At 29.0% G+C, this 26341-nt stretch overlaps 2 protein-coding genes across 4 annotated transcripts; both read right to left on the bottom strand.

Annotated features, from left to right (window-relative positions):
• Positions 1-11670: 11670 nt before the first annotated feature.
• LOC113849947 (protein CWC15 homolog) lies at positions 11671-14400 on the bottom strand. Its single transcript, XM_027480214.1, has 7 exons — positions 14111-14400; positions 13639-13745; positions 13468-13509; positions 13225-13312; positions 12742-12835; positions 12260-12360; positions 11671-12135 (listed from the first exon to the last, which is right to left on the bottom strand). The coding sequence occupies exons 1-7, from the start codon at positions 14239-14241 to the stop codon at positions 12012-12014; spliced, it is 687 nt and encodes a 228-aa protein (XP_027336015.1). The 5' UTR covers positions 14242-14400; the 3' UTR covers positions 11671-12011.
• Positions 14401-18723: 4323 nt separating this feature from the next.
• Positions 18724-26341, bottom strand: LOC113849966 (protein arginine N-methyltransferase 1.6). 3 transcript variants are annotated; one of them, XM_027480250.1, is made up of 15 exons: positions 25959-26341; positions 25678-25885; positions 25315-25440; positions 24953-25117; positions 24756-24874; positions 24581-24660; positions 24090-24361; positions 23706-23942; positions 22743-22816; positions 22510-22603; positions 22221-22370; positions 22024-22098; positions 21513-21609; positions 21196-21300; positions 18724-19235 (listed from the first exon to the last, which is right to left on the bottom strand). In XM_027480250.1, the coding sequence occupies exons 1-15, from the start codon at positions 26291-26293 to the stop codon at positions 18895-18897; spliced, it is 2478 nt and encodes an 825-aa protein (XP_027336051.1). In that variant the 5' UTR covers positions 26294-26341; the 3' UTR covers positions 18724-18894. The 3 variants fall into 3 exon arrangements, with proteins under 3 accessions (XP_027336051.1, XP_027336052.1, XP_027336053.1); XM_027480251.1 differs by lacking the exon at positions 18724-19235 and having other exon boundaries at positions 21046-21300; XM_027480252.1 differs by lacking the exons at positions 18724-19235; positions 21196-21300; positions 21513-21609 and having other exon boundaries at positions 22070-22090.

Genomic DNA, 26341 nt, shown 5'->3' with positions numbered 1-26341 from the left:
TAGGGTATCAATTCAGGAATATTTGCTAGGCTGGTTCTATGATAGATAAACATTTTTTTTTTGGTTGGATTTAATATTTGCTAGTCTAATATATTTAGTTGCGGGTAAAACCAATTACTTTATGGGTTTATCTTTTTTTTTAAGTATAATTATATTACTAATATGATAAGAATCTAATTTTTTTTTGTAACATAAAAAATTAGAATATATCTTAGATATGATTTTTATAGTAACTATTAAAAAATTCACAATTATTACTAAAATAACTCTATTATTAGGTCAATGTCAATGTATTTAAATTAAAATCATATAATATTTAATATATAATATTATTAGTTTAATTAATATTTAATATATATTTTTATTTTTTACATGTTTTAGATCTTTTAATTTTAAAAGTTTAAAAACTTTGTTTTTTTTTTAAAATATTTTTTAGTCTCCGAAAGATATTATATGATGTTGTGATTAATTAAAAAGTTGAAATATGTCAAAAATTTCTACCAAGTTAACGATTGGCCAAAATAAAAAGAATAGAGATTAAAATTAAAATTATTAAAATATAAAAATTAAAAAACATGTTACAAATTTTATATTAACATGTTATGCATACATATTTAAGAATTAATATATCTATTACTTGATAAATTTTAAGTTTAAATATGTTTATCTTATATGTTTGTCATATTTTACTTTTAGTTTTTATTTTTTTTTAAATTCAGCATTTTTTAATTTTTAATGATGTTGTGGTTCAAAAAAAAATTATAGTGATAATATTTTATCAATTCAATGAAGTACAGATAAAATTACAATTGAGCCTAAAATTTATTATAGATGGTATTAAGTTTTATTTTATTTCTTTCATGCGTGATTCTTAATGAATTTAGAGAAAAATTTACTTTTTTTATAATTTTTTTATGTATAATTTAGATCATAATTTTTGAAAATTTGCGATGCACATTTTATATTCTTAAAAATGGAGAAAAAAAATTTCATTACTCAACCGTTTAATTTATATTTTTTTTTAGTCAAAATTAGTTTTGATTTTCTTTCGTGAAAAGTATTTCTAGAATATTTTTGTTTAAAAAAATAAAAAAAAAATTGAATGATAGAGTAAAAAATAATTTATTTTACATAATTTTAAAAGTATAGAAGATCACGTTACACATTTAAATTATATATAATCAAACATATGAAAGGATAAAATGAATTTTTATATAAATTTATTTTAGTTTTGTATTTTTAATTAAACATTAATAACTCAAAAAATAAAACTAAAAATAATTAATAAAAAAGTTGACTCATTTAAAAATATAAATAACTTTATTTTAAATTAACGAACAGCACATTAGTTTAGTACATAAGATTGTTAGCATTTATCAATTTAGTCTCCAAAATTATAAAAAAATGCTTAAAATTATTATAATTTGCCCTTTTAATTAGTAAAATTATAGAAAATAAAATTTATTTTGTTCCTAAAGTTATAAGTTTTTATTAATTTTATTCCTCTATTTAAAAAGAAGTCTCTTAAACTATTAAAAATAAATTATTTTAATTCTCAATAATGTAAGTTAAATTTAGCATTTGATTTGATAAATTTAAGTATAAATACGGTGCACATATGTCATAAAATTATCCTCTGGAAGGATATTTCTTATATCATTTTTATTTTGCTTTCATGATAGGTAACTCTAGGATATTTATATATTTTTTAAAATTACTAGTTAATTTCAAGTTTTATTTTTATTAATACTTTTTACATTTAAATTTGATTTTGATAATAAATATACTTAAAATTATTTATTAAAAATATATTTGAATTTAATAATACGTGCATGAAAAAATCACTACTTAGTTTTAAGTATCAAATTATTTTATTTTATTTTTTGGAAATTCTTAACTTTCCATTTTCTAAGGTAGATATTTTTCTTTCAAAATATACTCTTTTTCCTAAATTTTTAATTAACTTATTATACTTTTTATATTTCAAGTTCTTAATTTTTATTGAGTTTAATTTTAGTTCACGGTTAGTATACAAATTTTACACTGTCAAATAATTAAAAATACAATGTGTATATTATTTTTACATTAATTGTTATATAAATTAACGATTATTGCTGATATAACAATGTATGATTGGATAATAGTTTTAAATTTTTTATATTAACAATGTATTTAAATTAAATTATTTTTTCTTAATTACTTTTAAACGTTGTATTTCAAAATTACTCTTTTTCTCCTAAAAAGATATATTTTAGATAAGTTATATATGTAATAAAATACCATTCACTAGTTGATGACAAGAATATTAATTAATTGGTATTTACCTTTTAAAAATATAGGGTGCCAAGGAATTCCTAATTTAATTTTAATACTACTTGGCTTGGAGTACTAATTTGATTTCTACGATTACATATGGCGATGGAACAACTGGATTTTTATATTCTTCCATTTATATCATGTATAGATATGAGCTCTTATTGCATGTTCATTTTATTGCATACAGAAAATAAACTAACAAAACACTGCGTACACATATTTAAAAAATAACAAAGAAATTACGTACGACTGTTATTTTCGTGTTGGCAACGTAGTCCCAATTGGTTGTCGACATCATTTGCAAAAGTTCTCAAATCACTGCTTCATTTTAGATTAGGAACTTTCGCCTGAGACTCAACTTGTGCTCCATGCCAGAGACGTTGGACCAATTCCGTTTTCTTCATTTAATTTATTTCATGTTATAAAAATCTTTTTAGGTTAATAGATTGAAAAAATACTGTATTTCCCACTATTATTTTCATTTTATATAATTGATTTTGCGTGGGAAGTAAATTAAAATGAGTAGGGAAGATAATACCCTCATGGGATAGGGCTAGAACTAGAAGAGCCGTACTCTACGAGAGAGTGAAAGGTATTTGACTAAGACTTGAAATACGATTTTCCTTAATTGGTCCTTCCCTAGACACCCCTCCAACCAAAGATAATTTCTGCTCCACAAGAGATGATTAGATATCATTTATATAATCTCACCAAAGAAGAAACGAAATAACTAATATTATGTTGTGATAGACTTTTTGTATGATCGTATAAACTAACCAAAACAGAGAACCTTATTAAAAAAATGTAACGCATATGCCAAAAGAAAGACCAAACACGATGATGTCAAAACCGCATGTTGGCGGCAACAATCTACTACTCTGAGTCTGGCGTGTTTCACTGCTAGAACGCGAAAGGGACACCATCTCATATCCCTCGAAATCGGAAATGCAATTTGCAATTTTTTAGTCGATACAATCCATTATTTATTATTGTGCAAGCTTCTTAAAATTATGTCCAGTAAATAAAGCATATATTTCTGGTCACTCTGTTATTGTACGGAAATAACAACAATTTAAGTTAGAATGAATGTGTGTACACATAATGTATATAATATTAAAAAAACAAATGAGAAATAGGGACCAAGACGTGACATACCTGAAGCGTAAAAAAGGCTGTCAATTGAAAATTAGAAAGAGGTAAAAAGTTATGGCGTGCATACTCCTGACGTGGGTTATATTAACCGTACAAAATTTCGACTGAGTACATACGCAATTTAGCTGTATTACTCTCATAAAAGAAATATAATTCTGCTCATAAAAGCAAACTAACATAACATTGAGTTTTAAGTAATGGAATATTTATTTATTGACTTCATTTAATACTAATTTTAAATTTTGATTTGACAAAAGTTGCCACCTATATACCTTAGTTTTTTTTTTTTTTTTTTGTCTTAACCCTTTTTTAAATCATTGAACAAATAATCAAATTTTTTGTAAGTTTATTTGTAAGGAGATACTTAAAAATACAAGTGAACTATTATTTTTGTTCTAATTATTTTTATATTTTATCAAAATAGTTTTAAATTAAATTAAATATTATTTTAAATTTCAATACATGCAACCGTTGATTATCTTAGTCTTATTGTCACTTAAGTGATAGTTATCTTAACAAATAAACTAATTTTTATTTTTGGTTTTAATCATTTTTATATTTCATCAAAATAGTCTTTAAATAAATCAAACTGATATTTTGGTTTTCGATGTATATAATTATTAATTATTTTAATTCTGATTTATTTAAGCAATAGTTATCTTAACAAATAAAGTGACATAACACGTAGTGTTAACATAATTCGATTTTTCTTTTCACAATTTGGCAATTTGGTTCTCAAACAATCTTTAGATTTAAAATTTATCAATTTAATCTCTTGAGAATTTCAAATCAATCAAATTTATACCTAAAAAAAATTTACAATAAGTTAATTTATTTCTTAAAAAATTCTTAACCACCCACTTTATTCTCCCCAAAAAAATTCTTATTCAATTGATTTGGTTCTCAAATTTTTTTTAATAAATCAATTTGATCCTTATAACTCAAAACTAATTTATTTTCTCATCTACTTAAGAACTACATTCTAGAATCATATATCCCAGTCCAATATAGAGATTCACACAACTAATCATCATTAAAACTAGTAGAACTAAACCACTAAATCCTAATATTATATTGCCATTAATTATTATTGACTCCCTTCATTTGACACCACTCAACCACCATGCTAGGCGTTTGGGTTCATGTGTTTCAACATGGTAGTAGTGAAGTTTGGACAAAAAAATATAAAATAATAATGATTGCAATTGAGAGAAGAAAAAAGAGGAGAAGAATATTTAGGGTTATATGAATCAATTTGTCTCATTAAGTTTTTTAAGAGACTAAATTAACTTATTAAAAATTTAATGAAGACTACAATGATTAGTAAGATATTCTTTAAGGACTAATTTTATTAATTAAGAATTTTTTTTAAGGACAAAATTGATAGATTTTAAAAAAAATTCACGCACATCTGATGTTATTTTTAAATGTCACGAGTCGCGTTTAATTGATACTTAATATAATAACTAATATCTAGATGATTTTAGAAATTAAAATAACATTACTTAATTGTAATATTATTTTTATGAATCGTATAAATGATAAATATGACAATTATAGTTTATTAAAAAAATATATGAAATAAAATTGATAAATAACAGTATTAATTTGTCACTTAAATTACAAAATTATTGACTTGTTGTATTATTCAAATTATTGATTTATGTTCTATGTTAGTTAATTTTTCTATGGTTATTGTAAGATATAGTGACAATCAATCAAGACTACACTTAGCAGCGAAATCAAAGATATAAAGATAAAAATAAGTTAGTTATGTCAAAAAGGGGATCAATATAACCTATGCTAAATCAACACGCTTCATGCTTACAGTTCAAAGTCTAGCACACCCTATGTTGGCCCTTGTTAAATCAATGCACTTGTACTCAAAGAAGTTGCACTTTCTATTTAGGGTAGGCTTAAACTGAGCATATTCGTGCTCGATGTAATATAAAACAATATTTTAGGGTTTTGAAAGGAAACTTTTGATTTTTGAAGGCTGTCTAAAGAACTTTTGGGGCAATCTATAATTTTTGAATGAGTATTATAAGTTTGAAAACTTCCCATTATCTTTCATGGATAACATCGTTAACTATATAGTAATTTTCCTCTTATAGCAAATCAATCACAAGTTCTTCCTTTTATTAGAATTATAGATATTTACTGTTTAGTTCACTTTGTGTTCTATGTTTTAAGTATATGTAACTAAATATTACTCGTCACAGAGATAAGGTGGATATTTGAAATACAACACTTTTACCCTTATTCAAATTTATATCATTGATGTTAGATAAACAAAATTATTCTTTTATTTTTATATAATCTTAGATAAATCTATTTAAAAGTTAATCTTATTTAATCAATTAACAGACAATTATATATTTAATGAGTTAACATATTTAAGGAATAATTTGAGATTATGAATAAAAAAATCAATTTATTTTCTAATTGTTTAATCAATTAATTTAGTTTAATAAATATACTAAATTTTAACTCTCTTATTTATATGTTAATTTTTATGATTATCATAATAATATTAAGATAAAAAGACTATTACTTTTCTATTATAATTAGATAATTGATAATCACATCAATGAAGTAAATTTGAATTGAGTTACAATTAATGAGTTATAAAAAGGAACTGAAGATCCAAACATTTATCTTTATACACTCTACTTTGTGGTTCTCTTTTTGCTTATTTCTTTATTACTTGTTAAAAGAGTTAACATTAACGATTCAAAACTTCTTCACATTTAATGAATATAAATATTTGGTGATACAGTAAAATTTACGTAGAATCAACACTAGAAGAGTTTACAATATTTTCTTTTACGATAATTGATGGGTATATTTAGTTTAAAAAAATTTTAAAGAATAAAAAAATTTGCAACAACAAATCAGTAATTGATGTATTGAATTAATATAAATAGCTATCCAAATTTCTTTCTTTCTTTGTTGTCAGCAAACGAAACATTTGGCGGTCGATGCATTTACTAGTAGAAGTCTAAAGGATATGCTATTTTGAGAGAAAAGAATAGATTATGACGTCATGCCGGTGGCAATACCATCAATATTGAACTCAAAGAATATTCATTGATATTTCAAACATAAAACATTTTTTCTTAATTATTTATTACTGTACATAAGATGGTATATTAATATATTAATATAAACATTTAAAACTTATTTTTCAACATCAGTGTGTGTATTTTCGTGCTTACATTAATTTATGAATTCACAGTACGTACTTGCATATATACTTGTTATTAAGTGGCTATAATTGACTTGCGTTTAGCTTACCAACTTCACACCTGCAACCCATAGAAAATGTACATAAGAAGTTTTCCTTAAAATTGCATAGTCTCGTTGAAGTGTCCACTTTTTTTCTTTCTTTATTCAAATTAAAGAAAGCAAAAATCTATAAATTTTTGTGTTATCTTAATGTATAAGAAAGAGACAAATTTCTTGCATACAATAATTTTTGCGAGTAATGAACAGTTGTTGAAAAAGTCTACGCTGATTCTGGGTTCTTTTATTTTCTCGATGACTAATAATAATGGAGTCATTGTTGAAGATAAGTAGATAGTGGACACATGCTATCAAGTTGTTTACTGGGGATGGTCCCAACTAAAATACCCGTTTTATCATACACTTGACATATACTATACATTCTGACCTTTCCCAAACACAATGGTTGACCTCCAAATGGAGCAATCTTTATTATTATTTTTTATTAAAAATGATAGAAAACAGAAATATCTTTGTGTATATATTAATTAACTTCCCCTTATTTGCGTCTCTTCCATTAGTTTCTTAAGCTTAAACAAATTAATTTACCATTTGTTACCAGGTTAACGTCCTCGTATGCCTTTCTTATATGCACTACCGTATCACCTATGCATTGTACGTAAAATTAAGAAATATTAAATAATAATCTTTCAAATTTTAAAAATATTAATAATGCAATTAAAAAGTGTGTCTGATCAATTGTTACAAGTAAAATCAAAATCCATGTAATAAATGAGATAATTACAATTTTTTATGCTCACAGCTTATATATAGATGCCTAGGCTAATTTTATCGTGGTCACTTTGTAGTTTCCTACCTTTGAATTCGCAAAAAAGTTGGTCCACTTGATATAATTCCTTGTGAAAACAATTTAAAAGTACTTTTTTTATTATTTTTACTGTGTTCGTGCTGTATGTTTTTGTACAAAATAGCACTCCTCTTGTTGAATAGAAACTGAATATTAGATGATATCCGTTAATTCTAAATACTGAGTTGAAAGTAAGTAAATATAAAAATCTAAACATGCTTTTAGTCCATTTTGTAAAATAGATTAACTCATTTTAATTTTTTTGAATTCAACACTTTTAATCTTAATGACTGTTAAATTATGATGTAATTAAGAAATTGTAGTGTGATAACTTTTTTGTGCAATTATATTAATGAGAAAAATTAAAACTAAGAACTCACAAAATATAAGAATTGAATTAAAAAAATAACCTTAAATTAAATTTTCATAAAGAATATTTAAGTAAAATATAAATCAACGAACATATATGAGCGGTCAAAGGATAATGATATTGATAAGTTAGGTTGTACACGTATTTTATTTTATATTTTTTAATAAGCTTTGTAAAGATACGGAAAAAACAATATCTTGTAATAAGTCCTATAAGAAAAGGAATTAAATAGTTTTCCTTATAGTTTATCGAACACTTTCGCTTTGCTTGTCAATTCTCACTCTTGCAATGGAATTTAGATACAGACATATCAAAAGTATGGATATTGGCACTTTCATTAGCACTAAAAGCTGAAAAAGATTCCACAAACCCACAAGAGGAGTGTGAGAAAGGTTAAAAGAAAAAGAAACTTGATTGTTCTTTGGTATATTCTAGGCACCTTTGTCATCTACGTATCTTAAACGAAATTAAATACTAGAATCTTACACTGCGGGGTTTATGATTGAGTAAATAATAAAGTACATTTATATTTAACTTAATATGGACAAAAATTGTGAAAATATGCATATTTAAATTTGTTATTGTAATATACAATTAAATATTGCACTTAAATCTTCACTTCTTAGTTTGATTATTATTATTACTGGCAAGTCAAACTAAGTAGAATAAAAATGCCAAGTTGTTGCATGTGCTTTTCCTGCATATTTTAATTGCATAACATGAAGAACATAGCATAATATTGTAATTAAAAAAGAATAATGATATACATCCAATAAACTTCTAATTAAAAAAATTACAATTAATCTCTCTCTCTCCCCTCGTTACATACTAAAACATGCACTAACAATACTATTGATTCGTTAGTCCCCTTTTTTGTGGAGAAAAAGCAGTTCTTTTTTTTTTGTTTTGGTCAACGAGAAAACCCAAGTTTGAACTTACTTTTTCATGTTCCCAACTCAAAATCCTAGCCTCCAAATATTTATGGCCCAAACACCAAATGTTTATTTCTTCCAATCTGAAGAGAAGTTTTTGTTTAATATATAATTTGCTACTATAGGATGTAAGATTATAGTATCCACTTTTTAAATTTAAAAACAATATTTATAAAAATAAATTAACATTTTTCTTAATTCCCAAACGTCCATCGTAATCAAATCAACCATTTCTCTAGTAGCCCATTACACGATAGGATCATGGAAAAAGTTTCAAGTAACCTTATCAATGATTCCAAGTAAAATGTAGTGTCCTAAGCTACTTTTCATACCAAACGTAGCATACACAAAAAGTGCTAAATGACTTAATAATTTTAATCACTTAAATTACTAAGACATATGTACTAAAAGAATAACTTGAACAAAATCAAGTGCTACTTATTTTATTTTTTTTAAAGGTACTAGATTAATGACTGTTCTCAAGTTTAAAGGGCTTAACTTGTGGTTTGTGACTGCTCTTGGTCCAAAAAAAAAAAAGTTTACATATAGTGGAGTTAAAATACAAGACCTCATATTAAATAAATACATTAAAAACTTACACCACTATGTCAGCCTATCCCATCAGGTTTACTGGTGTAAAATTCTGATTGTAATGTTGTGTAAAATTTTTCTATAATTTTCCTTATTCGGACGACAAAACCCAAAAAAAGACAAAGGCCCAAAATTCCAATGAAAGGAATTATGAGTTGATTTGGACACATCATTTTCCTCTAAAACGATTGCAACATACTTCAATTGAAAAACGAAAAGAACCCCAATTATTGAATGAGAAAGAGTTCGATCCACATGCATTAGTGCTTCGAGTCTCAAATTTGGTTTCATATGGTCTTTTACCGAGGTAAAATACAATTATCATTTTAAAGTTTCTTCACATAACATTAAATTTGCTTTTTGTTTAAAATTTATTATATTTTATCTCATTTGACTGAGTACCTTCGGTTATTGTTGGACAAAGGTGAAATTTGGGTTTCCTGCGACACGTTCAAGCGAAGAAAATGAGTTCTGCCTTCCGACCAATGGAATTTTACGGCGTGATTAAGGTTTTGTTTGCTTAACAGTTAACTAAACATGAAAAACATTCCAACAATTTTGTACAAATATATTACAAGAATATAAACTCTCAAAATTGCTAGAGACGAGTGATTCTACGAGCCTACAAAGATTATCAAAGAAAGCTGAAAAGTATATATTCTTGTCATGGCAAAAGGAGATGTTTTTCTTTTTAATTTTAGTTTGTTTAGAAACTCATTAAAAAGCATATAAACATGAATAAAAGTTATAACTAGTAACATTAAAATAATAATAAATTACTGCACATTAAACTATGAATTCAAACATGCATTTTTCATACTATAGTTATACGTAGACAGTACATTTATATTTCAATTGGAAATCATGATAATTTCATTAAAAAATGTTAAAAGATTAAAACTTGTCTGTGTTAAATCGTATAGTTAGTAGATTTAGTGAAATGACATGGAGCATCCATTCATTCAGCGAGGAAAAAAACCATTAGAAAACATAATAATTACACAAGCGCATGACGGGAGACGATTGGAGGCCGAAAGGGCACAATAATTCACCGCAAGCCCTGCACTTCACGAAATGAACATGGCTGTACAGACACTAGAAAAAACTAACAATCTTGAGTTTCATGAAAACTAAAAATGAACAAAAAACACTTTGTGATGTAATTAGAAAAATTAATCTGTAACGTCTCTATGTCCATACTAGAAAACAGAGGCTTTACAAGTTCACAGCAGTAGTAAGTACTGATAAAACGGTGGCTTTTTTTTTCTTTTGCTAAGACGAGGCAAATTTTTTTTAAAAAAAAATAAGCTTAAATAAAAACATCCCCTATATGCAGTCATTTTTTTTCACGTCACTTCAAGTTTTTTTTTAATAAATATCATCTGCATTAAAGATAATACTTATCATTTTATTATTAAATAAATAAATACGCAGCATTCAGGTGGGCATTCAAGTAAACAGAGGGAAAAGAAGGCATAGGTGAGATGATGGAAGAGAGGATGAGACTGATGAGGAAGAGGAATGCTGCAGTGAAGAGGGTGAAGAGCCATTTTTTCTCAACACCCATTAATGGTGGTAGAAGCAGAAATAGTGAAGATGAAAACGGGAATTGTGTGTTGTGTTGGGGCATATGGGGTGGTGGGTTCACAAAAAGGAAGGATTTTGGGAAGAGGGTGGGATTAAATTCTGGGTTTTGAGATTGTTTTAGGTTTATGGGTCATTGAAGATGTTTTCATTTTTTGGGTTTGGGAGTGTGTGATGGTGTAGGAAAGAGGAGCCATCAATGTAAGTGAAGCAATAAGGCACATGAAAAAGGAAATGCGGATTGAAAGATGAAAATTGCAGCTATTATTTCCCATAAGATCGAGAAACCAGAACATCAGAGTAAATAAATAAATAAATATCATCTACGGATTAAAAACACAAAGTATCGTACTATGGGACACACAACAAAATTACCACAGATAGAGAATTTATTTTTTCTTTAAACCGGTTTTAAGAATTTATTTTTCAACTTGCCCCATCTTGGCAAAAAGGCCTAAAACGGTTGAACCCAACTAAAGATATGTGCATGAAAGTACGCTGACAACCTTAAATAAAGGTCAACCAAACAAACGAGTGGCTGGCTTAATTTCCTCGCAATGTCTATATATGCACCAGGTAAATTGGAGACAACCCAACTACTAGACCAATTACGCGAACGGTTCAACAAGAAAAGGGTATATAGAACAACAAATCATATAGGGGGAAGAGTGAGACAACCTTGTTGAATGTTTATGGATTGAAACCTGACGGGTTTCAACCCAACTAAAGATAAAATATATGCATGAAAGTACGCTGACAAGAGGTTCGGATTGGGAAACCCTAAAGATTAATTGTGACCCAGATATTTAAACCTAAGTGGCATTAACAAACGTAGAGCAGCAACTATGAGTAGCATGCCGAGATACATTATAAGAAAATCATATATCCATCAACGGTGAATCTTACACTTAAATACAAACAGAAAATTAATAAGTTCCGATGATTCCAAACAACCGAGACTTCAGACACAGATTTACTTCATGTATTTTTGCAGGAACTTCCTATGGAAATCATTCCTGATGGTGTCATTTATGAATCGCTTAGCAGCTTTGGTTTCACCACGGGCTTGGTTCTTAAACACCACATCATCATCCCACCTAAGTAAAAAAAGTGTATGCAAAACCCAAAGAATGAGAGAGATCATGACAACAAACCAACATGGTTCAAGTGTAAAAATTGTTTTGGTTTAGCGGGCAGTTAGAAAAATATCTAGATTCTAACCTTCTTTTCACATTGAAAGACGTTGAATTATTGAGCAATGGGTTTCCTCGCAGAAGCTCAGCCTCTTTTACTTTAAGCTCTTCCTCCTGTTGTTGTCGTTCCTGCACAAAGACATTTACATGTTATTTCTTTTCATACACGAGGGCAATTTACATTTGTTTACAATTATCATCAAAACCAACTTGCAACCAAGGTATAAGTTACTGAAAAAGGATAGAGATGTTATGGGCTCAGCCACCAATCAGGCTCATCAACTATCTGTTTTATATCAACATCCGAATGAATTAAAGAAGGATGGGAGAAAGGCCACTGCATCCACCCACTCTCCATCCCCCAGTCACCTACACTCACCTTCCTTCCAAAAAAATGAACAATAATACTAGAAATATATAAAATGTAGAGGCAGTTCAAGATCAGGATCTGGACAGCTTCCCTGGCATGACAGGAACAAAGCTAAGGAGTAAAACGAGGAATAACTTTACCTTTCGTAGCTTTTCCTCTGCTCTTTCCTTCTTTATTTGTTCAAGCTCAGCCAGTAATGCTTCAGTGTCATCCTCATCATCCTCGTCATCATCACTGAGAAAGTATACAAAACTTTAGTAGTATACACTACTATTAACAACTGAAAGACTATGCGGAGTTGCTGGCAAAAATAGCACAAATGTTGATGCACATGAACTGATGTATGCATATGAATGGCCTATATATTTTAAATTGCCTCAACAAAATAATAAGCCCTAATTGCTTCCAAATCCTAAATGTTATATATGTATACATAAAAATTTTGAACTATATTTGTATGCATGTATTACTACAAGTCTTCACATTGTATACATTCTTGTTCACTTTCATTGTTATATTCTTAAAAATTGGGTTCAATACAATTAAATCGCATGTGTACACCAAATATACATTAAACAAACATTTAATACTGTTGAACATAAGGTTCATGCCAAATTATCAACCTCTCATCATCACTTTTGACTTCAACATCAGAATCATCTGCATCGACACTTCGTGCAACAATGTGGTCTTCAATATCTCTCCTTGTTCCTGCCAAGATAAAAGACCCATAAAATTAGAATACTGAATATGAAATACCATTACAGCTTCTCTCCCCTTTTTTGGTTTCTCCGCCTTTTTAGAAGGAAGACCATGTACAAAATATTTTAAGTTGGTAAATTCATTCTAATCAGTAGATTGACTACCTTCCAAGAACAGATGGCCACCCTTTCCATGATCCCTGTCATCTGTCAGAACATAAAATAGATTGAAAAGTTACAAATTGCAATTACAAAGAAACCCCATCTAACAGGAATGATGCAATTCAAATGCCACAAACAAAAACTTAGAAAAACATTACGCATTGATATTTTTACCATTATAAGATTTATTTTTTGATGAGAAATGCCTCCGTTCACGGTCTTCCAATTCATCACGTAGGTTCCTTCTCTTTAATTCGTCTTGTGTGTCCTGCCCATCTTTTCTGGCAAGGTAGAAATACAATTATTAGCAAGGAAATATACACTTTCATAAGAAAAACTGCATACTGAGGTCTAAGGTTATAGCATGCAACTTTAATCACTTGTACAGGTCAATAAGTAAAATGAAATCATTTCAAACATGTATTAGGATCCAGATTTATTTTAAAATTTAAGCATGGGGTATAAAGATGCACTAAATAAATAAACCACATATTAGATTATATCAGCAGCTACCCTATTAATCCCAGCCTATGTTCATGAATATGGGTACAAAACCCATCGCTGGTACAGCTAGGAGTCATGCTTCATTCGCAAGGAATTCTAGAATCAGAGTAAAATATGACAAAAATTGGGGGGTGAACCATACCTAGGTTTGAGAGTAGTGTGCGATGCAATGTCCCTGGACGAGTATTTTTGTGAGGGACCGAAAATTCGAGTACCACCTTGTTCGTTGCCACCTTTAGCAGGTGCCCATGTAGGTCGTGCAGCGGTCGTCATCGGAATTCACCTTATTGGAATCGAGGTTGCTCCTTTTCTGTCACCGACTCTGTTGGCTGGTAATGGAAGAAGAGGAAAAAGGGTTTCGGTGAAAGAAAAGCAGAAAACAGAAAAATAGATCAGAAAGGGTCGAGTCGAGTTTTAACAGCGGAATGATAGTTTCTCAACGGGCTAACCTCATGAACTTGGGCTTTTAATCACAAATATAATGGGCTCCATTACTGTACACTCACGAAATTTATTTTGATCATAAATATAAAGGAAAAAAGGAGAATTTAATATCAATGATGATAAATTTATTGTTTTTTATTCTTTATATTTATTACTATTATGTTTCACTTATTATAAATAAAAGGGTTTGAAATTATGAAAACTAGCAAGTTTTTATTTAATATCTGATTATTTTAAAATTTAGATAAAATTATCAATATAAATTTAATAAATCATATAACAAATAATTATTAAATAAATATAAATTATACCTTTAAAATTCAATATAATATGAAATGTCCTTATTGTTGAAACATAGATTTATTTTATCATATAAAAAAAGTCTTTTAAAATTAATGAATGAATTATAAAATAGTATTTTGAAATAATTATTATTTAATAAAGTATATAAAAATTATAATGATAGACATGGAAATTTTTATACTAGAAAAAGTAATATTAGACTCACTAAATTTAAATAATATTATTTAAAAAAGTAGAAAAAACCAAAGTCACGTGAAATATTAAAAAGGACACTAAATTGAAAAAAAAAACTTAATTTTAAGAATAATAACTTAAATTAATATATAAAAGTCTGTAGTTGAATATATTATTGTTTTAATACATTTTATTAAAGCATGTTAAATTTTCAGTTGTATTAATTTCTTACTCATCTTAATCACTTAAATATTAAACTGTATGACTGTTCTAATAATAGCTTTCAGGCATATTTAATTACTTCCGAACCCTATACCTTAGTCTTTTTACTTTTAATTAATCATATTTATTTATTTTCAATTTTTATTACTCAAATTAAGTCTTTAATCTTAAAATTTTATCTAATTATTAATAAAAATATAATAGAAGTGTGACATATTATTAATTTATATAAACTAGTAAGGAAAATATAAAAAATTAAATAAAAATATAATAAAAAATTATTGTTATTTTATTTTTATTTTTTTGATAAAATTGCATAAATTAATGATATATTACATATTTATTATATTTTTATTAATATTAGGTGAAATTTTAGAATGAATATTTTAACTTTCAATTAAGAAACTAGAGAGATTAAATACAAAAAATTAAAATCAAGATGAACAAAATCACACATAAATTAAAGTATAAAAATTATAATAGTAATTAAGCTTAAAATAATTTCTCTCCAAATTTTTATCTATTCATAGTGCACAAATTAAAAATACGTATAATTAAATGTTTATTTATGTAAAAAAACAACTTCTTAATACCATATATATTTACTATTATGTCTCTTGCATTTACAACAAGTGTGTTAAGTTTTTTTATATATATAATTTCAAGACAACAAAGCTCAATTGTGTAAAGTATTTAAGAACAAGTAGATGCAATTATAATTAAAAAAATTAATTAGAATGTATTAGTAGTGTAAATTTTTGTTTATACTATCATGTAAAGTATGCATTATTATATTTACGAAATTTTTTATTTTTGTAATAACTATTTTAAAATTATATCTATTATATATTTTAATTAGTTGATAATATAAAAAAAATCTTATATTGACAATACATTAAAATTAAACTCATAAAAAATAGTGATTAATATATTTTAAAAATGGACATTAAAAAAAAAAAAGCATTTGAATAGCTTTGAAGTTGTTTTGTTGTAGTACATCAGACGGTGGTTACACTGTTTTGATATAGATTTATGTTTTTGGATGTCACTTTGAACAATAAATGCATTGTTCTAAGACTACAATGCTTAAGTGAGAGAGGTGAAATATTTGACATGTGTTACCATTGTTGAAGATGAGAGAAGAGATTCAACATGTATATATTTATATTCAAGTAACTCCATAAACGATTGTGTAAAGTTCATCTTCGATCATAAGTGTAAAATTACTACTGAAATTGTCTACGCATCATTTAAAAGCTTTAAAATGATTCTGTTATATGTCGTTGTCATTGATTAAACACTCAATATTTTGTAATAATTTTTTTCTAATGTTAAATTTTTATCATGGACTAATAGAGGTATAATAAAGAAAAAAGATATTTTTTTGCACCAGTTATAATATATTTTAAGGCAATAACTGGAAGTGTCAAAGACAACATCTTGATAGTTGTTTAGTACCTTTCAGTGAACTGCTATTTTAGTTGGGACCAAAGTAGTGGAAGGCTGGTAGCCACATATTTGTGAAGGAATTTTAAATTAATTGTTGAGAATGAAAAACAACGATCATTAACAAAAGAAAAATATGCAATTTACGAAATAAACTCTTAAATAATCTTCAAACTGTGTATTTACATGTCAACAACATATTAAAATAACGTGCGTCACATTCAACCAATTGCCTACCAAATATAAATTATGATTATGCATCTAAATATAATATTTGAATTGCTATGAGCTTAGGGCGACATACTATTTTGTGAGATGATTTATAAGGATTAGGGCTTCAAAGTTTTGTGACAGTGTAGGGAATGTAGGGGGAAATAGGTTAAAAAATGTGTAATTTTTGCATATGAAATAAATAATAGTTTATGCAGGTAATTATAAATATTTTTATCTTGTTGTACATATTTGTTCATCGATATTAATTCTTTAACATTTAATTACGATATTTTACAATATAAATATTAAAATAGATTTTTTAAGCTAAAAATCTAATAAAAAGATTGTCAAAAATATTATACAATTTTCAAACTAGATTACCTTTAAAATATTTAACTTCAATTTTTTTTATAAAATATTAACATTTTATTAAAAATAAAAATAAAGTAAAAAAAATACTTTAACTCATCACATCTCTTATCAGAATTAAGAATCTATATCAAAAAATTATTAATTTAATTTATATACTTCAAAATTCTTAACATACATACGATGATATTGAATGTTTTGCATGTAAATATAATGTTCTTGTACGATGAAACATATAAATATAATATTTCATGAGGGGTGTATTTTTCGAGTAGAAAAAGAGTAATAATAGTAGTAAGTAATATGATAAAAAGAAAAAAAAATGTAAAGTAAAAGTAGAAAATGGGATATAAAAAAATTATACAGCTGTTTTAAAAAAAAATAGAGCCTTATGCAAAACGGCAGTGAAAGTTGAGATTTAAAGAAAATCACATCCTATGACATCAAATGGACGATTTATGTGCTAATTTATGGTCTAATAATATCTAGAGACAAAAATAACCAACCACTTGCCTTCGGTATTCCTTAAATATAAATTAAAGTCCATACCCTTTTTTTTTTTTCTTTCAATTTATGCAACATTACCCAGGTGAAGTGTAATTAGGTTGATACATCTATTTTCTACAAATAAATCATTAAAATTTATCATGACCTAGTGTAAGCCACCATCTAAAATGTTGGATACAAAACTTTCAATCAAGCGTACAAATTCCTTTCTAATTAGAAATAAACAATAATAAAGAAAAGATACTTTTTTTTCTTTAAACTTTGGTGTCCGATAAAAAGTGTTGAAGTATTCATGTCCAAAAGGTTGTTAAAAGCATTGCAGACATCCTAACTTTAAAATTAGTCTTTAAATGATAGAAAATATGTACTTAAAGTTCTTAAATATGTATTATGTTGGTTGAATTACTTCTTTAGGTCCTTAACCCAAATTTTGACCCAAAAAAATTATAATGTTTTTAAGAGGTCTCTCAAAAACTTTAATTTTTTATTCAAAATAATATAATCCAACACTTAGGGGGCCACTGAATAAAAAATATATTTTAAAATTTATAATAATATTAATTTATTTTCAGAAGTTAGAAACAACAACTTCCTGAAAGAAAAAAAAAGTGTATCATAAAAATACTTTTTCTAAGTTTAAACATTAATTAATTCATTCTGAAGTAAAAATTTTGATAGCTGCTTCCTAAATAAATAAATAAAACTTAAAAGAAATTGAAATGCTTATCAATTTATATTTCTGAAGTGCATGTTGCTGTCTGATAGTCTGGGACTAGCAGTAGCAGCCAACCCCCCATCCCCACAAAAAATATATAAATAAAATTACAGTATATTTACGTCCCATTTTAATTCAATATGTATATTAATTATTAAATACGGCTAAAATTACATAAATTTACAACTTTTATTTCGACAATCAGACAAGGGCATCGACAAAATCAAACACATTAAAATAAACTGAGATCTGAGGCTATTTCATCATTAATACTTTACCTCTTCATCCAACAAAGCTTGTCATGACAACAGAAATCGAATTGAATTAGCGCTGTATATAATTAATTACACAGACATAAGGCCAAAATTTCATGAAAAATATCATAATTCACAGAATCAAGCCGAGAAAACATGGATTTCAGACATTGAAATAGTAGTAGTACTACATGGTAATAAGATAGAAGAAGGTGAAGGATCAAGGAAGGGAATAAAGAGAAAGCACTAACTGGAAAGCAAAGTGTGATGATGAATAACTTAAAGTGCAAGCATTGAAAGTTCATGGAAGGTGTGGTGGTGTCCAATTTGCGAGTCCTCCGAGGATGATTGAGTGACGGGGTTGAATATTCTCCAGATTAATCGAAGAGCTCTTTGCATTCTTTCTAAATAGGAAACTTGGGTTTCCCTATTGAAAGCTATGTGACCCAATTGGAAAAGGAACAATCTTGATTGGTAAAGAGCATCATCTCTGAAAACCCTGAAACCAAACAACAACTTAAGCACGATTGGAGAAGCGATTCCAACCGCCGCGGGTCTTAAACCGTGGCTCGTAAGTTGAAAGTGGAGTTTAGCCAGAGCCACCATATGTAACCCCATTTAGAGCAATCAAATAGCAAACAAAGATCTTTTAGACCCAAGTGGAGTGGGGTTTAAGGTTAAGGTGAAGAGGGCTTATCCTTTTGGTCAGAGGCTTTCAAGAACAACAATTATGGTGATCAAATCGTTGACGGAACATGGAAATCCCACAAATGAAGGCTTTGGGAACTTCTAATAAATTAATTATATTAATAATAATGCTTTTTCAAAAGAATACTAGTGTGTGATCGTGATTTCGCTTTTCCACTCCACCGCGGCCTATTTGTTGTTTTCATTATTTTTATGATGGTGGAAACCTCAAAGGACCACCTTGAAAGATATGTTTTTTAATTTTTATCCAACGGATAGACACGTTTAGCTCTCAAAATACTTGATAACACACTGTTCAATATTTTCTCTAATATTAGCTGAAGTTTACAAGAAATAACAAAATAATGTGAAAGACTCCTTTAGCACTTCATAAGAATTTAATTATTTTAAGTAGTGATATTAAATTTATGAATTATTTATATTTTATGCTTTTTAAATTACCCTTAATTTCTTTTCATATAAATAATCAATGTGACTGAGAGAAGTAATTATAATTAGTTATCTTTCTCCATATTCATGAGAGATAGAAGATAAAAAAATTAACTTATCACATTTAATTAATAATTTTTTATAAAAAAATCAATGTAATAGAGAATTTGAAGGATATCATAAATGAAGAACTAAAGCAATATTTTAATAAGTTATTACAAAAAGATCCAAAGATAATTTATTTAACAAGTACCATGCTTGATTTTGTGAGTTTTAATAACTTTTAAAAAATATGTTGGCGAATGAGGAGCCATACTTTCTCTTGGCTCCTCTCAACTCTCAAGGATCAAGATAGAAATGGAGAATTGAATTGAGTGTTGTGAAAATGGGCCATTTATCGTGCAAACAATTTTATTTTCCAATCTAAGGCTTTATGATTGGACTGAGTCTGACCATTTTAATACATTTTAAATGATTAATTAAATAAGTATATTATTCTGGACTATACAAAATAAAAGGTTATGATATTAATAGTGCTAAGGCGACAATAATAATTAAACCCCCGACAAGAAAAGCCATTGAAATGATTTGGTTTGTTTTTTTCTTTTTTGGGTCATACATTATTTGGTTCTTAACAGCACAGTGACATCCACACAACATAATATCTTCAATTGGCCCATGATATGTCTAACAGCGGAACTTGATTTTAATATTTTCCACTTCTACCATAACTTGCGCTGTGCTTGCGAAAACGTTCTCATGAATTATGTTCAAGTTATATTTCTAAACTATATTTTTTCGTATCAAACACTTAAAACAATTTTATTTTCTTGTTTTTATATTTCAGAGACAAATAATAAAGAAATTAGTAACAAATATTTATAAAAAATTAATTTTTATCAAATTCAATAACATCATATTAGTAGTAAATATTTTAAAAAAAATTAATTTTTAACTGAACTCAATGAAATCGTATAATTTATAGGCAAGCTCACTTATTGAAATAAAGATGGTATGTTAGTTTTTATATTCTTTGTTTATGTGACTATTTCTTGGGATTTAGTTGCTTTTTGATGAAAATATTGTCTTGCCTTGTTATTTCCTGCAGTATTACGACCGGTGTTCTATAAGATTATCAGCCTGTCCTCGATAGTTAGAACCAATCCTATGTAAAATTCACAAAATCGCAACAGATCTGATTATAGCAGCAAATGGGTACAGGATCAGCATTGCTCCTGTGATAAGTAGTCAGTGAAATCAGTTCCACTGAAAAGAACAGAATCCACTATGCATGCAAGTGATGAGGACAACAAAAAAATCTCAACAAATGTTAGCCGACCATCTATTTTGTCTGCCACTGAAGATTACACCACAGCTAGAGGGAATAGTTTCATAAGAAATCAAGTATAATCTTGAGTTCCCCCTCCAATGGATTAAAAGATGCTTCGAGAAATGCAGAACAACATTCTTGGACATTTCTTGATCTTTGAGGTCCTACTGTTCTAGGAGTTCCAAGAAGCTTTACTCCCTGCTTCCAATATCTCTTATCTGCAATCTTAAAAAGGAAAGAATAAGCAATAGCTCTAGTATTGTCCTTGATCCTTTATAAGATACATGAGTTTTACGTCTTAGGTCTTGATTTATTATTTCATCTATAATTTTGTTTATGGGAGCACCATTTGGTCTACCACAAGTGTTGGATGGTTGAGTGGGGCTTCAGAGGTTTATAGTTAATATTGGGAAGAGGAATTGAGAGTGACCTGGACCAGTCGATATCACAACAGAATTTTGCAAATCCATCACCCAGTCAACCCATAGCACAAACCCGTGACATAACCCAGTCTTGGTGAATTTAACCTGCAACACACTTCATTATTCATTATGTAAAACTGTTATATAAAGTATCATGCATCTATAGCAGTTATGTATTAGTTCAGTTCTTCAAAAAACTGAATACTCACGTAATATAACATTCTAGGAAGGAAATTGCATTTGCAAATTACTGTTCTGTAAGATATAAAAGCAGATATAATGAAAGAAAATTGCTTATGCAATCTTCTGTTAATAATTGGTTAATAGTTAGGTCAAGTTTTTCCTATGTGATGCGGCTCTTTGATAGTTAATAATAAATCAATTCAGTTAGTATGCTACACCAGAGACAACCTGTTGTGCACAATATAGTCATTATAATCATTCCTTGACTACACTATGTACCAAACCTGCTGATCATGCAAATGCATCCAAAACTTACACGATGATGTATTATAATACCTGGGATTTTCCTTGACATTGGCATATTTGTTTTGAGAAATCAAACTCCATCACATCAAATGTCTCACTAAGCACCTGAAATTATACAATGAGATTGATACTAGTGCCCTGTTGTTATTCAATAAATGGAAATTTCTTTCTTCTTCACTTAGGGAACTGGCTTATAGTAATATGTGAATAGTAAGTAGATTAATTACATCAAATTCTCCACACTGCCAAACAAAAAAAGGGAGACAAGGACCCTCTTCTAATTCAGATAGATGACCGCAAGCCCCCAATGTAGCATTTACCACCGAATGGTCAAAACCTTCAATCTCACTCAAGCAACAACGACTTTTCCAAAGATCCTGCAATTTATCTTTCCCATTAATCCACATATACAGCCCCACTAACAGCACAAAATATATGTACAAAAAAGAAATGCTTTCCCAAGCTACAAAAAAATGAGTTTTTTTTCATAGTTCAGAGTCTAAGTGCTTAACTTACAGGAAGAGAGACAGCACAAGCTCTCAATATTCCTTTACTAGGAATTATCAGAGCATCTTCAGAGAGGATACAATCAAGTGTTGTGCGATCCTTCCTAAAATGAGTAAAAGAAACTCAAGAAACGTGCCAAAATAAAATTATATATCATAGGTACTTCATAAGTATTAAAGCACAACTGATGTGACATAGAAAATCAAGTTGATCATTGCTAGAATAGCTACTAATAATTATACCAAAACCGCAGGTTCTGCCACGGAAGCACACCTTCATGTCCTACATAGAAAGGTTCTGCAATTAACAGATCAACCTACAGATGAAATACATAAGCATAGATATTTAAAGCAACTTAAAAAGTGAGAAATGACTTGCATATTTAAGGAAAATAAATTAATGCCACATATACACCATAGATATTATTTACAACTGAATCCAACATACTTTTTAACAAAATAACTTCTCTGAATGTATTCTAAGTAGATATAATACTAAAAAAGAGGAAAGGTTTTAATGTGAGACAACCCATGAGTACTTCTCTTTACAGGGTACCCTTGAAAAATCTAGAGTAATCCTTTAGGCTGGAGTGCCTCTCCGATTCAAATATCAAACACGAGAGTCTCTAAAAGGAAATTCAATACCATATATTAATAAAAAAATGCCTTATATGTTTGCAGTAAAGATCTATTTCTAGACCAGACACAGCCAAACACCCTAATAAGTTATTTCATATTCTAAGCAGGAACATGATAGTCCAAAATAGAATAAAATTTATAAATAACAACATATAATCCCAACCAAAAATCCCTAAATAAAAAAAGAAAATAATAGTCCAATCAACATCAGGTTTATTACTGGGAAGAAACAGAATTAAATATTGTTTATATGAAATAATTAAATATACACTAGTAGATAAAATTTAAACATAACTATTATTTTAGAAAAGTGAACAAGTCTTTACAAGTTCAATAAAGCAATAAAGTTCCACAATGAAAACATAGGTAAGAAAGTAACAACATATTTGCTTTGACAATCAGTTCAATTCTATAAATTCCAGGCCTCTCCATTCATGTGCATAGTCATTTACATTTGCATTTATGGTTCATAGACATAAGCAAAGTAATCTAAGCTATAGGTTTCTAATTGGATACATGTACATAAACAGTAAAGCCACGAAGTAAGTGGAATCAGGAAAATTCAACCTTTTTCTGATGTGTATCATGCATGGATAACTGTTTCACCCTTTTTTCTAAAACTTCTATGCAATTAGGTGATAAACCATTTGCATTGGTGGCAGTGTGCAAATATTGGAGGCCACTTTCTTTCAGCCCTGGAAGTAATGACATTACATGTGGTGCCTCTGAAAGCCGTGCCACAAGAAGAGGTAAAAACACACTATCATCTGCAACCAAACATAGTGTGTGACCTCTTCCCTGCAACTGTAAACATTATTAGTTCTTGTAAACAAGTAGAATAGATTAACTGAATGATGAAATAAGAGCAAAAAGGTGTTTCTTCATAATTTGTTCCATATACAAGTGAAAGGTCATAGGATATGCCATGAGAATGAAGGGAGGATAGCTTACCACACTTTGAACTGCCTTTGACATTGAAAGCCTCCATTCTTTGTCTCCATAGATTGAAGCCCTTTCTGGTGTCAGCTCAAGCTGCAAAACTTCAGCTGTCAACCTATGCTGCAAAATCTCAGTTGTCGGCCCTCGAGTATCTAAATTATATGAGATACTAGTTTCAGTATGAGTAGCATGCAAATGAATTTCATCCCCTTTGATTATGGAAATACCACTGCCTGGAACAAACCAAACACACTGTTTCCAGTGGTCACACCAATCAACACAACCTGGTGTAGCATCAGTGCAACATCATTAATGAAGATTATAAATAATTACCAATTAATATTATTAATATTCATAAAACATGCTATGATTTATTTTAATATAATTCATATTTCACAACTTAACTTCCAAACAGCATCAAGGCAATTTATCAAAAGAATAGAATGCATTAAACTGAAATCAGTACACCCTGACTAACAGATTAAATCAAGACAAACTCTCACTTGTAATTGTTGGTGAGCTTATCCACCTGGGAGCAGTGGAATAATAGATGGTCCCTTCACGATCAAGTTGAAGTACCCACCTGAAGCCAACACAAGACTGTGGTAAACACAAAGGAAATAAAATGCTCTGGTAATGCAATTATAGTAGTATTAAAATATATATATATATGATTACCAAGAAACCACGGCATGAACTCTACCATTATTAGTTGCCCTTACGAGCAGCTCAGTTTCTCCATAACTCTCTGGCCGTTTCCAAAAATCAAATTCAAAAATTTTGAAGGGTTCTGAAAGCTGGAGGATCTTAATTTGAGTAGGAAACCTACAAATAAATTTCAACAAAATGACTTACAGAGTTCTCATTAAACATACCAGTTTTAATTCTTCTCTAATAGGATCGCAATGCATAGCATACTGCTGACGTTTGACACTTAAAACACTATCAAGTCCCACAGGGGTAAGACGAATTCCATCAGATGCATTAGCCTCATTGTCATGCAAATCATGCAGCTGCCACAGATATGTGCTTTCAACGAGCTAAAGAAAGGATATGAGGAAAAAGGCACAAACTTGTGTGAGACTCAAAACACAAAAGAAAGGGAGAAAAATACAATGAAAAGATCTTTATGTTAAGGATAAAAGCATATGCAATATCATCATAAAAACACATTAAAACCCCTAAAAATTGACGAGAAACAACAAAGAATAATGTAGCAGGTCATCTGGATAAATACCTGCCCATATGTGATTGCTCGATATGGGACAGTCAGAGGGTTTTCCACCAACAAATTGTCATGTGCATGTTGTAGGGTCGGTATAAGCCCCTCACCCAGTAGTTCTGAATCTAATATCTCGCTTACCTGCAATAATTATCACATTCACAATTTTCCGTTGTTTGAAGGAAGAATAATAATATTGAAGGCACGAGGTTTCGCTTGAAGCTAATTTAGCTCTAACTTCAGCTCTTAGAGTGACTAATGCATTAGTAAAATTAACAATTAAATGTGATGACAGAGGAACTACAACTCTACAATTACACACTTTCATTGTGATGAAATTGAAGATGATAATGTTGAAATGAGAGGAATATCACTTACCAGAACATGGGCACGTGAAGAGATATCAATACCAACTTCGAGTTCATCAGAACGCTTGTTGATGACTTTGACCCTTCCTTCCATGGCGTTAAGACGCAACACCTTCTTCATCAACTTCACCATCGGAAGGTAAGACTCACACGCCGTGACCTTCCCTTCGTCACCCATGGCTCTCGCAGCCATCATAGAAAGCAATCCAGTTCCAGCACTGCAAAATCGTGACACCTAAGTCACTAAAATCAGATTAAGAAGCGACTTTAAAACTTATGATTTTAGAGTACCCGATATCAAGAACGTGGCATGGTTTGGTGATGGTTTTTTCAATGGCTTGACGAAATGCTGTGTTTCTAGCGGAGTCGTTGAGCATGTCCAAATACGACGTCGTGGCGAGAAGGGGTTGAGGGAAACTATGTGCAAAGGTTTGGTCGTTGTCGTCATTGTCTTCGATGATGACCCATTCGGATTTACCTGTTAGTGGGTCGAGCTTGAGCTGGAAGATGCGCTGCGTGGAGGTGGAGCTCATGGTTCGAATGGCGGTTAGTTTAGTAGGGTGTGTTCGCGTTGGTCTGTGAAGGAAACGAATGAGGGTTAGGGTTTTGGGGAGCAGAGAAATCATGGAAGACCAAGACACAGCTTCAATGACATGGTGGAGAAGGAAAAAGAA

This window comes from Abrus precatorius, unplaced genomic scaffold, assembly GCF_003935025.1.
Source record: "Abrus precatorius isolate BTA unplaced genomic scaffold, Abrus_2018 Scaffold9, whole genome shotgun sequence".
Taxonomy (NCBI): Eukaryota; Viridiplantae; Streptophyta; class Magnoliopsida; order Fabales; family Fabaceae; genus Abrus; species Abrus precatorius.
This window is presented reverse-complemented; position numbering and strand designations above follow the sequence as displayed.

What these genes read in the sequence shown, in the direction of transcription:
- LOC113849947 (XM_027480214.1), bottom strand. Translation starts at nt 14,241, where the DNA reads ATGACGACCGCTGCACGACCTACATGGGCACCTGCTAAAGGTGGCAAC. An exon ending in CACACTACTCTCAAACCTAG is followed by an intron (nt 13,746 to 14,110) that starts GTATGGTTCACC and finishes CTACCTTGCCAG; the next exon opens with AAAAGATGGGCAGGACACAC. An exon ending in AAAAAATAAATCTTATAATG is followed by an intron (nt 13,510 to 13,638) that starts GTAAAAATATCA and finishes ATGTTCTGACAG; the next exon opens with ATGACAGGGATCATGGAAAG.
- LOC113849966 (XM_027480250.1), bottom strand. Translation starts at nt 26,293, where the DNA reads ATGATTTCTCTGCTCCCCAAAACCCTAACCCTCATTCGTTTCCTTCAC. An exon ending in TTAGAGAAGAATTAAAACTG is followed by an intron (nt 24,875 to 24,952) that starts GTATGTTTAATG and finishes AAGATCCTCCAG; the next exon opens with CTTTCAGAACCCTTCAAAAT. An exon ending in TTGTTCTGCATTTCTCGAAG is followed by an intron (nt 19,236 to 21,195) that starts CATCTTTTAATC and finishes TTTGATTGCTCT; the next exon opens with AAATGGGGTTACATATGGTG.